The 16,568-nt window shown below is 36.1% G+C and overlaps 1 protein-coding gene across 1 annotated transcript in view; it reads right to left on the reverse strand.

Moving 5' to 3' along the window:
* The window catches only part of LOC140751012 (uncharacterized), a 59,522-nt gene that overhangs the window by 17,697 nt on the left and 25,257 nt on the right, over positions 1 to 16,568 (reverse strand). The window contains exons 3-4 of the mRNA XM_073084806.1: positions 4,316 to 4,524; positions 1,336 to 1,471 (exon numbers count right to left, since the gene is read on the reverse strand). Coding sequence (XP_072940907.1) covers positions 1,336 to 1,471; positions 4,316 to 4,524 — 345 coding nt within the window. The remainder of the gene's footprint in view (positions 1 to 1,335; positions 1,472 to 4,315; positions 4,525 to 16,568) is intronic.

Genomic DNA, 16,568 nt, shown 5'->3' on the forward strand with positions numbered 1-16,568 from the left:
GCCACAACAACCGTTACGGAAACTATCGACAAGATTGACAATATAACACACTACTACAACGGCTCTTCATGAAGCCCATCATAGATGTGTTACCATTATTGAGGACTAAGAACGCCTTATATGTAAGTCAGGCGGTGTTCAGGCCCAAATTCAATCAGCTTAATTAAACCGCTCCGTCAATTTGATAACAACTTGCGAACGTAACAACATCAAGCGGAACTATCGATGTAGACAGCCCAGATGTAAATTTAATTTCCTTTTGCCGTAATCAGGCAGCTAACCTAATAGGAACCTTAACTCGCTAACAAATTTAGTTTGTCTAGCACAATATTGCCAACAGAAGTTTAAATTACGTTTAGCGACGTCATAAGCCGACAGCGACTGAATCAAATATTCCGCATAAATCGCGCTTATTTTCATGATAGCAGTTTTCATTCGGCCGTTTAATTTCGGAATTTTATGGCATGTTTATCATTGTTATTTATCTATGTTTAGCTATTCTGGGCCTCAATTATGATTCTAATCTATGGATTGTTTTAAAATGTATTGATGTCACAGAGGTATTTATCATCAACATTTATCCTTGAAATTGACTATGACATGAAGGTTCTGCTGTCATATGATATTATCGAAAATTAACTTATTCGGTGTCGCGTATGTCATTATTAATAAAAAACATTTCTTCGTTAATATAACGTGAATATGCGTTATTTGTTTTGGTGAGTATTTAGAGCTAAATTCAGCCTAAATAATATTTATGCGAATACAATTTCATTTGCAAAAGCTTAATAGGACTTGAAGCAATCAAACCTTTTATAGTAATAAATATTTGAACAATATCACATAATAACCATAAAACATTAGGTACTCTACTTGTACAATAAGATCCGCTACACACTACCCATGATATGCCCGTATGGACGAAATCTACATCATGTAAATGATGCAGTGGATAATACTCGTATATGTAATCGGAGTGATTATGCACTTAAATCGAAATATTACGTATCATGTGGTTAGTACGTTGACTAAAATATTATTTAAATTACCAATGAGTTTCTATGCGACTATTATGTTGATTTTTTTTTGCAAATCGCAATTTTAGCAAAAACCAATATAAAAGAAGCTTATTTCTATTACTCCCTCATCATTTTTCTATGATTCGCATAAAGTATCAATAATTTTAGTAAAACCTACTAATTGCTGGTTTTTATATAAGCTTGCTTGATACCACTCCAATTACAGCAGCCCAGCAATCGGACAATGAGGGGTCGATGATGATGATGAGGGTGGCTAGAGCCAGACCTTATAAAACAGTAGGAAACAAAGGCTTACCCACGACCCGCATAAATGCGCTCTTGTACACAGTGTGGAAGAAGGGTGCGTCGGCGGACACCTCGCAGCGGTACCGGCCGCTGAGACCGCGCCCCGCACCACGCAGCACCACTTGCTGGGCACCTGACCTTGACACCTGGGAATATCAAAAATTATCAATAATGTTTTGAAGATAGTACCCCCTGTGGTTTGATGACGTAGATAATATGTGAAATCGAACTGGTTAACTGGTGCAGTTAAATTGAAGTATTATGTAGGTAGTAGGTTAGTACGTTGAGTAAAATATTATTTGTCTGAAGTACCAATTCACACTTGGCCAGCGCGGTGGACTACGGCCTAATCCTTCTCATTCTGAGAGGAGGAGACCCGTGTCCAGCAGTGGAACAGTAATGAGTTAAAAATTCCATGAAATAGGAATGTTTCGAACTAAATATCTACCGTCCCAATATGATTATATGTACCTACTGAATAAAACCCAAGTATTACGATGAACAAGGTGCGGGCAAGTAACATTCGCCCACACGTTCACCCGACATATATATTATGTCTTTAATAACACCAGTTACTAAGGGAGATCTTTGTGTGTGATTTGCTCCCCACAAATCGTGAGTCAAATCAGCCGTTAAACAAGGGATATGTCATGGGAGGACATGTCATGTTATATGACTATTGTTTTACTTGTATTGCTTGAACACCTACAAGTATATCCCCACGCTCTCATAATCAAATCTAGTATGATTACTTGACAAAGCATAACAAGACCAAACCTCATTACAGCAACTGATTGGAGGGAGTATCTCTTGTCATAATAGGTTTTAGTAGTATGCGATAAAATGATAAGTGAGAGAGGGCTGGAGCACACATAATCACTATGCTTCTGTGTAGTATTAGTTAAAACAAAAATATTGATTCTCATTGTTTACCAGTTACTTGTAATGATTGTTGGGGTTCTTAGATATGCTGCTATAAGTAAACTGTACTATTAAGTTATCCTTTGTTGTTCTTTATTACTGAGGGTCTTTCTGAACAACACAGTAACGAATTGCTGTTATTAAGTAGAAATAGGTGTGGCACTGGTGCCGCCGGAGTCGAATTACAAAGGGTTCTACCACCTACGTTTTGATAAATATACTACTACGAAGTTATAAAATATTAAATTCAAAAGTAGTTGCCGTGTATCACTTGCAGTAAAATACTTTTATTAAAAGCTATCGTGCGGTGACGACTGTTTGAAAAATCACCGTCACGAAGCAGCGTTCCACATTTCACGGCAAACGTAATAAAAGTATGAAAATACGGCATGCAATCGAATTATACGGTATCGTAAAATTTATAATGTTGTTATGCACGTCACATTTTATTATTTTCAGCGAATTTTGCTTAAATTTAACCCATAAATTTTGAGCGATAGCAATTAGTGAATACATTCTCCTTCATTACCTGTGTTAAAGTGTAGCTTTACAACTCGATTTAACGTATTGACGCAGATTATGGTTCATTTATATTTACAGACATTGTACGTATCAGACACGGTCTGTAGCAAAATAAAATCATATCATTATATAGGTCCGTAACAAGACCACACAGGCGCTCATCATATTGCATAAAAAATATGATTTAGACACATGTAGACATTAGTCTGTAGATATAAACGGAGCCTTTTATTTCAATGTCAGTTTTCATTTTTAAAACTCGACAAAACAGGTGGCCCGATGGAAAGTTATTGTAATTATTAAAGTAAAATGAAATGAAAGTAAAATGGGGAACCAAGGTGCTCCCAACCTCATGGCTCGACCTCATTAACATGCATCATGGCGATATTCAAATCTCACTCTAGAAAAATGATTTTCACTCTTTTCTTGTACATCTATTTGGGACGTTGTTTTACCGAACAAACGGGACTCTACCTACATGTTTAGTTATGATACCGTTGTTTGAGGAAGTTAACGAATATTAAATCGCGTTTAAAGCGACCGTATGCACTTCAGTACGCAGCTGGTAGCGAGTCAAATTGAGCTAAAAGCTTCGATCCATCTTACGGAAAGTCGGTCCACTTTGAGAAACCGCCGAACTAAATCATACCCGGGACTGCTCTCGCGAGCGACGTCTGACCCGATTTTCAACTCGCACTCGAGACCATTTGACTTACGCTTGTTCCCATCCCGATGTAAACTTCGACTATTCGTTATTCTATAAAACGGTTTTTAATGTATTATTTTGGCACAATGTTACAACTCGCCTGTGGCGGGGTGCCAGCGGCTAAAGGTTTAACGTGCCGCCGCTACGACTTTCTTAAGTGATTTTTTGTGGCGCACTTCGCAAGGCGGTTTAACGAACTAGCAAGATGTCGCAAAACTATTGACCCATATGTAATCACTGTTGTGGCTTTGTTTATCGTCGCTCTAAGTGTCGTTTTGTGTAAATGACGCCACTCGGCGTGATGGGAAGAAATAAACGATACTTCGAACTTTCGCTGCGTGCGGACATTGAGAATATTTTTTAAGTCTGCGTTGGCATTGAATAAATGGTTATACACCTTATTTCAGTATTTTGTGAAATTATAACTACTGTTAGTTATTACGCATACGTTCGTGACATGAAACTTTCCCAAATTCTTAATTGTTATTAAACTCCAGCCTTTCATAATGTTAGAAGTCATAAAGAGCTTAATTAATCCGCAAACTAGGTGGCAACAAATCACGCTAATACAACCCAACTTTTGAAATAATCATTGAAAAAATTGATTCGCTGCAAACTTAAAAAATGTCAATGTGTTTTTTCTAAGCAAAGCATCGTGATCTTATAGTCTAATACTAAATTATCATCTTATTAATAAAAGCGTCGAAATTTTAATGGTTTGTGTAGTGTAGTGTGTATTTCGTAGTTACGTACAAATACAATAGTAATAAAGAATTCTTGTAAAATCATTTAGGTCCACAGCTAAATATGGACCGAAAATTTGTTTAAAAAAATAACTTACGTCAACACTGATCCCGGTTTGCGAGAAGACCCTAGTATTGGGCAGCTCCTTAGGTACGAAGCGGAAGAACTCCTGCGCGCCATGGTACCACTTGACGGTGTAGAGTGCTTCCCCCGTGTCGAGGGACCATCGACAGCCGAGGGTCGCGCTGGCGCCCACGCCCACTGCCTCTGGCACCGACAGGTGGATGTCACGGAGACCGAAGACACCTGTAGCAGACGGAGTGTTAGAACCTAGCTTTATACGCATTGAAGTAATCATTGATAAAACATGGACGTGTGACTCTTTGTGGTTCGGCGACAATACCGAGCACTTATTTCTTCCTAAACAGTACTGTTAAATACTGTAGTGCTCTGGTTTGTAGTGTGGTAAGGGAGACTTCATCATCACCATCATCAACCCATTACTGTCCCACTGCTGGGCACAGGTCTCCTCTCAGAATGAGAAGAATTAGGCCATAGTGCACCGCGCTGGCCAAGTGCGTATTGGTAGACTTCACATACCTTAAATATTTTTATTAATAAATCTCTCATGTATACAGGTTTCCTCACGATGTGTTTCCGTCTCCGTTTAACAAGTGATAATTAATTTCTAATACGTACATAAGTTTGAAAAATCAGAGGTGCCTGGGATTTGAACCTCGGACCCCTCGATCGAGAGGCCGAGATTCTTAACCATTAGGCTGTCACTGGTATAAGGGAGAGTTATCTGAGACTTTTTAAATTAGTCTTCTGTGATAGTAACGCATCTGTCGGTAGGTATAGGTATAGGTAACGGTAGGAGTCTAATCTTATCATTGAATAAAGTTCCTCAAGAAATAAATTACTTGATAAAATTTTGTATAGAAACGTTGGCGAAGGTAACTCAACATTTCTACTCTAACGTTGTGAGATCTGTTTAGTCTGTAATGTAATTATGAAATTTAAGTTCATATTCATATTTAAAATAGTATACGTGGCTTATCTAGTTATTCACTAGATGAACATATGCAAAGAAGATAGCATCTTCGTAATTTCCAGAAGAACAATCTCGATCCGCTCTCATATTCATGGAAATTATATTTAAACAGTGAGAGCGAATTATTTCGTCTGCAATATTGGCACGAATCGGCCCGTATAAGACTATTTTAATCTCCATAGTAGGGATGGCGATTCTTTCCCAAAAAGATCGATTCTTGAATCGATTCGAAACGAGACGCAAAGAATCGATTCTTGAAAAATCGATCTTCGATCTTTTTCAGCTAAAAAGGGCCCACATGGAGAAAAAAACATCCTCAGGACCACACAAGCATTGAACTACGTATCCGTCAGCAAAAAAAAAAAAAGTCTATAAGACGTTCAAATTAGAAAAGATCTACTTTCGATTTTCTAGGATGATAGATCGATTCACTGAATCAATCCATTATTAAAGATCGATTAAATATTCCATTTAGCTGACCCAAAAGATCGATTCTTCGATTAATCGATCTTAGATCGCCATCCCTACTCCATATAGCGTAACGTGGCCGTAACTAGTTTTTATTTGATTGTGCACGTTTTTGAAATCCCGTTGAAAATGTACGGAAAATGCAATTACGGTTCCATACCGTTTGTTACTACAGTAACTGTTAACTCTAAAACGTGAGAATCATTATAAATGTGGATTTTATTTTGAGTATCTCGTTCTCTCATTCTCTGCTCTCGGCTATAATTACGAGTAGCGTAATTAGGTTTATAATTCCTCTCATTTTGTCGTTTCTATTTTAACAGTATAGTGCCGTAGAATTATTATAATGTTCTTTTAACTAAGGTAAGTAAATGCGCGTGACAGACCGCGCTAACTTCCATCACCGATCATTGGCTATCGTTAGCAGTTGCTAACGACAGGCAACGACAGTTGGCGGCAGTAGTCGATAGTTCGCGATAGTCTGCAACAGTCAGCGGCGGACATTGTAGTCATACCGTCGGCGACTGTCACCAGCTTGAGTTGACGCTCATAATATTAGAGCCCAAAGACGCATGTAACTGAAGGACATTAAATTTTTAGTTGATACATAATAAATACTGTATTAAATTTAAAAGTAATTATTGATTTATAAAAATAAAAAGATCCGGATGTTTTAGATATGTTTAGGCATTTTCGATCGATCCTCTTATTTAACAGTAAAACTGTCTAAAGATTTATTATACGTTACATACACAAATATTTTAGCATCAAATAAAATACATGTGTACAAACCAAATAATAAAAGACCTCTAGACAAGCATTACTCGACAAGTATAAGTAAATAACCTCCCTGTCAAAACACGAGGAAACACCACTGAAAAAACACTAAGCAACGGAGTAGACAATAATCGTTACGCCGAGACATTACCGAGTAAGGAACGAGCAGAAAACTGTATAAATATAACTTTATTTAGGTAAAAAGGCCACTCGAGTAGGGGAAAGGAAAATATCGTAACTCTGAATTAACATAAGTTGGGTTCACGCACACATACACATAAATGCTATACGATGTCATCAAACTTTTTTATTCTTTGTCGAAATCGCTATTGAATAATTCATTTGTCAGTATTATCAGGTTCGGGTCAATCGGGCCATTTGTTACATTGGATCTATTCTCTTTTTTAGCTTGATTGAGCTCGTCCATTATCTGTTTTAATATTTTGCCTCTTTTCATAAGTAATCAGATATGTGAAATAGAACGAATATGAGACAAATTAACTAACAAGCACGCAGGCAACTAGAAAATTTGTCGTCTTTGAAACTCATGGCCCTTGGCCTTTCAATCGGGACTCCCAAGTTCAAATACTCAGCTCGCAACTCCGATTTTTCATAAGTTATTTGTGAATTTAAGGAAAACGACATAAGAATACCTTCATACTTAAGGGTTCGACCTTTCTAATAGGGATAGGGTTCTATTGGATGTTGACCATTGTTGTTATAATTGTTGTCATTACTTTTCTAAGGATTAATTGAAATGTGTCATATAAAAAATTGTGAGCCGTCACGGGACGCCTGGCAGATGTGAAACATCGACATTATTTTGTAAAAGTAATATGCAGAAAATAACATATTGTGATAGGAACTAAATATGTCATAATGATAAAATAAAATATTACGATCCGCATGGCGACGCGTCGCCACACCGTACACACTACTGCATAGATACTGTATATATATACCATCGTATAGCGTCGCCACGCCAGAAATCGGTTTTACGTGCGGCTATAGATGTTTCACATCAAAAACATTGACAGATAAAAATATCATACAAGATACAAGACGCTCCAAGTTCGACGGTCATACATACAAAATAACAAAGCAAGTTAAACAAAAGCTTGTAAATGTTTTTACGAGCAGGTATATAACAGCTGTCGTGTAACTGACACATACAAAAGAACTACGAAAAACCTGAAATTCGGTCCTTTGACGTAATGGAAAAAGTCTGTACGGGTACCTACCTATCTATAAACAGATGTTGATAAGATAACAATGAAAGGACTATGTAGACAAGTTATTAGCAGAACTATGTTGCTACAAAAAATCTAATAAAACGAAATAATAGCTATATAGCATTTTAAGACGCTGTAGATTGCAAAAAAACTACTTATGCATTTCATAAATTATTTTCAGAAACAAATTAACTCTTTTAACCGTTATTATGGTTAGGAAATAATCGATAAAATTAATTGGAAATAATGTGAGTCGTGTGCGGTAGTTTGTGGTATCTGCTAAAACGGCGACCGGCCGTGGTATTCCACGGCTGTTGCAACCGCCTGTTTAAACGGAAATCACGTAAAGGTGTGAGATGATTCACATAACTGAATTTGGAGGTGGTAGAATCCTTTGCCTAATTAACATATCTGCCTAATAACAGTAGTGTTAACGCTGCTGTGTTCTGGTTTGAAGGGTGGGGTAAGGGAGATATATTTTTCCGAGGCGTTCCAACTTAGTCCACAGGAATAGGTGCGCAACTGTGGCCGACCTCAGATAGGAATATCTTATCAAGGGTTGATTACAGACGTACATGAGCGATAGTAGTCACTTAGCATCAGATGGATTGGATGCTCGTCTGCTACTCCTACATGATAAAAAAAAATATTTTAACCGCGCGACTTGCGATTAGATCCCAGCGGCTGCATAATCGCAAAAAAGCGGTATCGTAAGTTTAGGAGCAACAATATATACGAATCTTGAACCTTACTTTATTTAATCATAGTTTAAAAGCAGTAAAAAAAAAAAAAAAAATGGTTTAAAAATACATCGCTCAATTTCCACTTGCTGGCTGTAAAATGTTAAATCCAAATAAAGTACGTATTAAACTGCTGTAACTGTAGAAAATGCTATTTTTTAATTCAAACTAAAATCACAACGCGTGAAACAAAATGTCAGAAGTTCGTTCTAGTTTACAACGAACTGTAAGTTCAACTATGGTTTAAACTTTAACTATTTGAACAAAATGTTGATCTCAGTTTTCGCTTAGCGTATTTTGATAGAGCTGCTAAGCGTTCACGTTGCAAATAGTACGTAATCGGAATCTAAATTCTGACATATGTAAGTTGGATGTAATATTTATATATGGATGTCATAATCATTTTAGACCACTTACTCTGGTATTATAGTAATATATATTATATTACATTAGGATATATGTATCGATATCCTGATGATGCTTTCGATGTGAAAATGAGTATTGTTTGAAAACTTTGAAATCCTTTTTTTATTAAATGAAAGTAGCAAACAAGCATGCAGTTTAACTTATAGTAAGTAGTCACTGCCGTGCAAGGAAATATATACCAAAGCACATCCATTTAGAAAGGGATATTACCTCAAGCGTAAGAAAGTTGCGACACGTGTAATGGACAACAGATGCGCCGCTACCCCTGAGGACTAAGCTGGAACGCCTCGGAAAAGTCTGTCTCCCTTACCACACACTTCAAACCGGAACACAGCAGCGCCTAACACTGCTGTTATTAGGTAGAAATAGGTGTGGCGGTGGTGCCGCCGGAATCCAACCACAAAGGGTTTTACCACCTTCAATTTAGTAATATATCAAAAATTTCCTAACCGTTACATCATAACAAATAACCGATACAGCGTTTTAATATTATTATTCAATCCGGAGCCATACCTGTCGATATTATAATCTTAAAACATTTTTCTCTTAAAGGAAACCTTGGGCTCTCTTAGCGCTTCGATAAGCAAAGCGAAATTTCCTGACGTAAGTAATCAAATCTTGGCCTTCAGTAGTAAAGGTGGTCGGAATACATAAATCAAGTGAACGGTACGTGATCGAATTCAAGATCAAGCCAATACACAATTCCCTTCGACAAGAACTCATTACAATGTAACCAAATTCAATTTTCGGTAGCAGCCCCATCATAATATTTCATCCCGAATGAGAGTTTAATACGTGTATGCTTTATGTGTGTTCGGTCGGATTTATTTCATTGCTGTATACATATTTATTAGAATAAAGGTCTATGCAATCTTTAACGTTATATTTTTATAATATAAAAATGCGATTGGCTACTTTACGAAATATGAGAAAGGAGTTTCAAACCTCCAAAATCCTACAGAGTTTTCTGTTATGCGTATTAGTTATAATTACTTTTTTTAATTAATACTGACTATACAATACATCGTGCATTAAATCCAGAAAACAAATTTTACACGAGAATTGTTTATGTAACATAATATAAGTATTAGGAAATGATTTTTATTGAACTTCATAAGAGGTTTAAATACGTGAGGAAACATTTAACCTTTTATATAAAGTAATACAATTGTACAAATAATATATCCGGACTAACTCGCGTAATGTAATCTAACGATATGTTACAAAAATGTGACGTGAGCAAAAACCGAAGCGAAAAAGTAATTTATTTTCGTTCTACATGACATGCTCTTAGATCAAAAAGGTTTGTTCTGTCAGCGTAGTTAAAAGACCATGACTGTGACAAAAACTTTGCTAAAGGTAGTAAATTCTTTGTACGCTTCGTATGTAGGTTACGCCGCATTTTATACATAGAACAAAGGACTTCTTCAACTGACAGGTTTTGATCAAATAATTAAATAATATAATAATTTGAAAATGGATTCAGCGACTAAAGTCAGACCATAAACAGTGTGGTTCCGTTGAAGGATGGAATATCGTTTTATCTGTTGATTTTGCATAATTAATTTAATATACTATATGATTTCTTAAAGAAGGAGAACAATAAAGTCGATAAACTCAAAATATCATGTAAAGGAAAATACAATATCTGAACAAGTTTATAATAATGTACCTAATGATTAACTTAATCAAAGTAGTATTTATTTAAAATATTATTTGAAAGGTCGTATACCCTATTTAATTAAGTAATATTTTAAAAGTGGGATTAATAAGATTTTTGTAAAATTATAACGGTTCTGTAATTTGCTATTTAGCCACGGAACCCTCCAAAGACTCAACTTCAACTTTTTAACTAAATTTGCATAAGATTTTCACGGGAGCGCGCCCTCCAAAAAAATGAGAACTTAGACTTAGACTAAAGTAAAAAGCAAATACATCAGGTTTATTACAATCTCTGTTAAATTAAGTAGATTAGGCACTCGAAACTGTTACTGCTGGCAAAATTGGCTTATCGTAATAAACGATTGTCACGTGAACTGAACTTTACAATGAGATTAAACATCAGACGAGGTTACCAACTTTGTACATAATAGCAAGTTTCACCTGGTTTTGCACGTGTTTTGAAAACTTAAAAAGCAATAGAAATTTTCCAGTAACGACACGAGTAAACTCAATTAAGATTCGAATCAAAACAAACGAGAAGTGTCACGACGATAGGGTACTTCTTCATTGCGACACGACACCGGCACGAAAGCGGCAACGACATTATAATAGTAGAAATGCTCGCTGTTCCACTGCATTGTCGCCGACTATATGTCAGCTTCTGTAACACCATATCGATGTCGTGCCGGTAAGCTTTCATGTGAGAATATATTCCTTGACATATACTTCATAGTTAATCTTATTAAAAAATCCCCTGACAAACTAGTAATTTGTTTGATGTTGAAGATTTTGAAGAGTTTGATAAAATCACGTAATTATAAGTAGGCATACAAGAATGCAAACACATTTAAAAATAATTATATTAATTCATGAATAAGATCTTCAAGTTTCTTAACAAAGAAACAACAACAGCAATATATTTTAAAACGAAATCTATTTGTATTCAGGTAATCCGTTAAGAAGGTACTTGAATTTCTTTTCAGGTGCAAATAAATGCACAAAAGGAAAAAATATATCAAATCCTAGATTTGCTATTACACGCTGAAAGCAGACTATGCAAATGAATCTAAATCGCAGGCTTTATCGCGAATACTCCTTGAAAATGCAGTTGCAAAGACTTTCAAATGCCATAATATATGAACCAATAAAGTTTTGTATTTGTGTCCATTGGAATATATTTAAACGTAATCTTATTTTATGTTATATGAAAAATATTATAAGTAAACGAATAAAAGTGGTCCGAATAGTTCCCCCGTTCTGAAATTGTGGACGTGGTTACAATGTTTTTAATAGTTTTTTAAGGCAATTTTATTTAATACGATGATCGTTGTATTTGGATCGGCCTATCTTGCACGCATTTATTGACACTTAATACTTGCGTGCACTTAATACTAAGATAATATTTTCCATATTAATAAGAATAATTTGTCTTTAAGTATAAACACACCCATCTTGTGAAATCAATTATTGTGACAATTATGACGAAATCAGTCGGTTCTAGTACTAACTGTGTATTTGATTATTCGTGCATTTGTGTGTTTGATTCGGCCAATTTTGTGTCAAGTCAACTTCATTAAATTCCTATTGACGTGTTTAACCATTAACCATTTATGACTGACCCAATAATAGATTCATTGTTTATACGTCAATCAGGCGGTAAAGTTTATGTGTTTGCGTTTGACTATAATAAATAATATTAATGATGAATGTAGGTAACGTAATGATATTATAAATTGAGTAATGAATTTAAGTAAATTATTGGTCAACACGTAATCGATTTCTAAATAAAATATAATAAATAAGTACTAATTAACACAAGACTCTTACTTATCGCATTTTCTAAGCTTATACAATTTCACACACAATCCCTTGTACAGTACCTACTAATACATTTTTATACACTGTTAATAAAAATCTTGATTTATCGATTTCTGACCTATTTCTTCATGAAGTTCCTTCTCAAAAACTAACATATAATTTATAGTATAATAACTTTATCTGAAGCTGTAAACGTTGCCGTTTTGGAGGACTTTTTCTGATACATGCCTAACTCCGGGTTTTTCCACATCTCATAACACAATCAAATCGATTCAGCAAACAAATTAGGATATTATATATACCATTGTACCTACAAATGAATTGAGCGAGTTATTTGGATTTCCTTGTTCGTAAGCAATTACTCCGCCCTATATTTCTATTGCCAATGAATACAGACAAACGATATAAACTTCTCCATTCAATTTTTGCGCATCCCTACTCCTATACCCCTTCCGCAATAAATCCAATCCCAAAAAATAGTTTTATGTGCCCAAACTTCCCGTGCCATCAACAAAACCGCTGTCGTAATCTGGTTACTTAATTTCCAAATACATTACCCTATTCGGCAATAAATGTCAAGAAGGCAAATAATTTACTAAAAGTTTCGCGGAGTTAGATTTAGAGTGACGTACGGCGAACCCGGGTTCGGTCGAGGGGTCCACGCCTCCGAACTGTTAATACTGTTTTATTTATTAGAAATAGCGAATAGGCATGCAATCCAGTTTCTATCTAACATACCTGAATTCGATCGCTTATATAATTTAGAAGAGATCCAATCGTACAGATTGTATGGAATTCGAAAAGAGTATTTCCTGCTTTAAGTTTTTTAATCATATTAATTTAGGGACAAAGGGATTACGGGCATTTTCTAGATTTTCACACAAATATTTCATCCTGCTTTAAAGTGACACCATCGCAAATTGATGGATGTTGGACATATATTTAAGAAAAACCTTAAAATCCAGTTCGTTCTACTACTATTTGGTTGAATCTTAGATTTAGGTGTTTTTCATTAAGAATGAGCAATATTATAATCATCTACCGTCCAAAATATGTGGCTCTTGTTTCATCGGATTCCTATTTCAAATTTATTTTTGGATGGCTTCAAAACTTCCTTGACAGATATCACAACAGAGCAACATACAGTGCTATTAATAATATTAGCTGAAATATTTAGGCGACGTGAGGTGAGTCGAGATATTAAAAAGCTTCAATAACTTTAAATGCTATATTATGTTCAATAGATATATGTGTGGCATTCTATATTGGAAGTAGCATACGGGTCTACCCCTATTTAAGGATTCAAAGTATGAATATTTATAAGCAATCTGTAGGATACAAATCGTACCTGAAACCGATCACAGACTTGTTGCTATCCCAAAGGACTAAGTCCATATATAATTCTGAACTTATTTTTAGTTTGTCTTTGTTTTCAACTCTGAGTGGTTTTCAATCTGCTATTTATCTTTATGAGAATATTTGTCTATTTAGTTTTTGATTTCAATATACCTATTTTTCTGATAAGTCGAGTTGAAATTTCAACAATTACAGTAAGGTCGTTAGTATAAGAGATCTAAATCTACAAGCTATTAGCGATCATAAGAGAGGTTATTCATTAGCCGATAAAAGTAACGATGTATCCTCACGACATCGGACTGACACTGGTGCTATGTTAAAAGGTTTTTGAACCAACCACACGATACTATGTGGCGATAAAAACTATCATGACTAATTAACAAGTCAGTTGGTAAATCCACGTGACATGAAATTAATTTTATAATAAGATAGCGAGGCGGCAAAATGTATGAGCTACGAGACAAGTAACAATTAGGTTCAATTATTAGACGTCGCAACTTGTACCACATATGTATTATGTAATTACTCGCACAACCTTGGTTTTATCTACAATTTTGTGGATTATGAAGGTGGTAGAACCCTTTGTAGTTCGACTCCGGCGGCACCACCGCCTCACCTATTTCAGCCTCATAACAGCAGGTTTAAGCGCTGCTATATTCTGGTTTGAAGGGTGTGGTAAGGGAGACATACTTTTCCGAGGCGTTCTAACTTAGTCCTCAGGGGTAGCGGCGTATCTGTGGCCGACTTCAGGTAGGAATAACTAATGCTATCTGGGGTTGATTACAGATGTCCATGGGCGGCAGTAGCCACTTACCATCAGATGGATTACATGCTCGTCTGCTACTCCTATATTATAAAAAAAAACCGACTTGTTCGTGTCTCTTAGTGAAAAAACTATAGTCGCTGCAATTTTTCAGCGTTGAGTCGTCGATACACTGCGTCATATATGATTTTAGACTAAAATTATCGCGGAATTGAGACATTTTATTATGTAACGGGTACTCACGATATGCGTTTTTTATTGCCGATATTTCGACCCAGTTGCATGGATCGTGGTCACGGCGAAACTGAGGTGGAGGGGAGAAACCGTTGAAACACTGCGTCATGTATAATAAATGTTGCGTGTTTCGGTCCAATAATTTTCGCTTCCGCCAGGTTGAAATACGAATGAGATTGGCACTTTAGAGAAATTTTCGAGAGTCCGGAGCCTTTGGGAATTCCAATAATCAGCTTTACTTAAGGGATTGGATTCGAAACTCAATTGTACCCGGAGTGATTTTAATAATTCATCATCTAAGCACACTAAGTGATCTAAACGAAGGTCTGATTGAAAATTTGTTCTGTCTACTAGAGTATTTACCGATAGTATTTGTTTAAGCCTCCAATACTGGGGTCGTCCCTTTAAAATATTAACTATCCGAAGGACCAAATTACGCTCGGGATAACGTGCTTAATTTTATTTAGACATCCCTTTGTCGACTTTCAACTCCACTATGAGTTGTGACGTACAGTCAGCTCCAACAGTAGTAGATGAACGTATTAGAGTTTCAAAAATACCAATACACCCAAGTAATCATAAGCCGCTTAACACAACTAGCAGTATAATTAGATGAACTTCGTAAAGATTCGTAAATGAACACTAATGTATCAAAAGTAGCTGAATGACATATCATATCAGTGACGTTAGCCATTTTGCACATCTGTAGCATTACCATGAGTTGGCATAGAAACGCCACTATAGAAATGGTAAATAGAAAACTATTGTCATTTTGCTAGTGAATAACATAACTACTATCGTTACGGTATTTCTTGACAACGTCTGTCAAATTAATGACTCATGGGACCGAATTTGTATGGCAATAGATCATAATGACATTCGCTAGCGATTTGATTTCGATAGGTTTTTTACGTATCGAGTTACGTCACTACGGATTTTAGTTCTACGAGTAACCACCAGAGGCGCTGTACAATTTTTCATACATTTATTTTACGCAGTCGCTAGCGAGTAATACTTTTGTAAACTCATGGTAGTCCTACTGGTGTTCAGCTACTGTTGACTCGTTAGTGTTCATCTAATTATGTTTTTTTTTATAATATAAGAGTAGCGGACGAGCATGCAGTCCACCTAATAGTAAGTGGCTACTGCCGCCCATGGACATCTGTAATCAACCCCAGATAGGATTCGATATTCCTACCTGAGGTCGGCCACAGATGCGCCGCTACCCCTGAGGACTAAGCTGGAACGCCTCGGAAAAGTCTGTCTCCCTTACCACACCGTTCAAACCGGAACACAGCAGCGCCTAACACTGCTGTTATTAGGTAGAAATAGGTGTGGCGGTGGTGCCGCCGGAGTCGAACCACAAAGGGTTCTACCACCTTCAAACGATATAACGAGTCCATCTACGGCAGGTTTAAGTTTTAATATTGTCACCGCTTTTAAGTCAAAGTGACACTACCGCGTGCAAGATATCAATTAAAATCGACCATCAGTTCCCCAGAACAAAGAAAGCAATGAAAATTCCTCGATATCTTCTTGCCCATTATTTAGCAAGTTCTCGTGTAATATCACTGTGAGTCTGAGAACAAAGTTCAGTCGCCATATTGTGCGAAAAAAGTAAACTAGTGAAGCGTAGTGAAGCCACGAACGAATATATTGATAGAAATATGGGTACTCGACGTTCTAAAATTTGAAGAACATGCACAGTGCACACAGCTTCTACATAAACTTTAAACAAATAGATAGATAACAAATATCAAAAGATAACAAATCTATGGCTTATTATCTCTGACTTCTCCAATGAAGCTTATTTGTTCGTA

This window comes from Epargyreus clarus, unplaced genomic scaffold, assembly GCF_041222505.1.
Source record: "Epargyreus clarus isolate Ecla_fem2 unplaced genomic scaffold, WU_Ecla_fem_2.2 ptg000021l, whole genome shotgun sequence".
NCBI classification, from domain to species: Eukaryota; Metazoa; Arthropoda; class Insecta; order Lepidoptera; family Hesperiidae; genus Epargyreus; species Epargyreus clarus.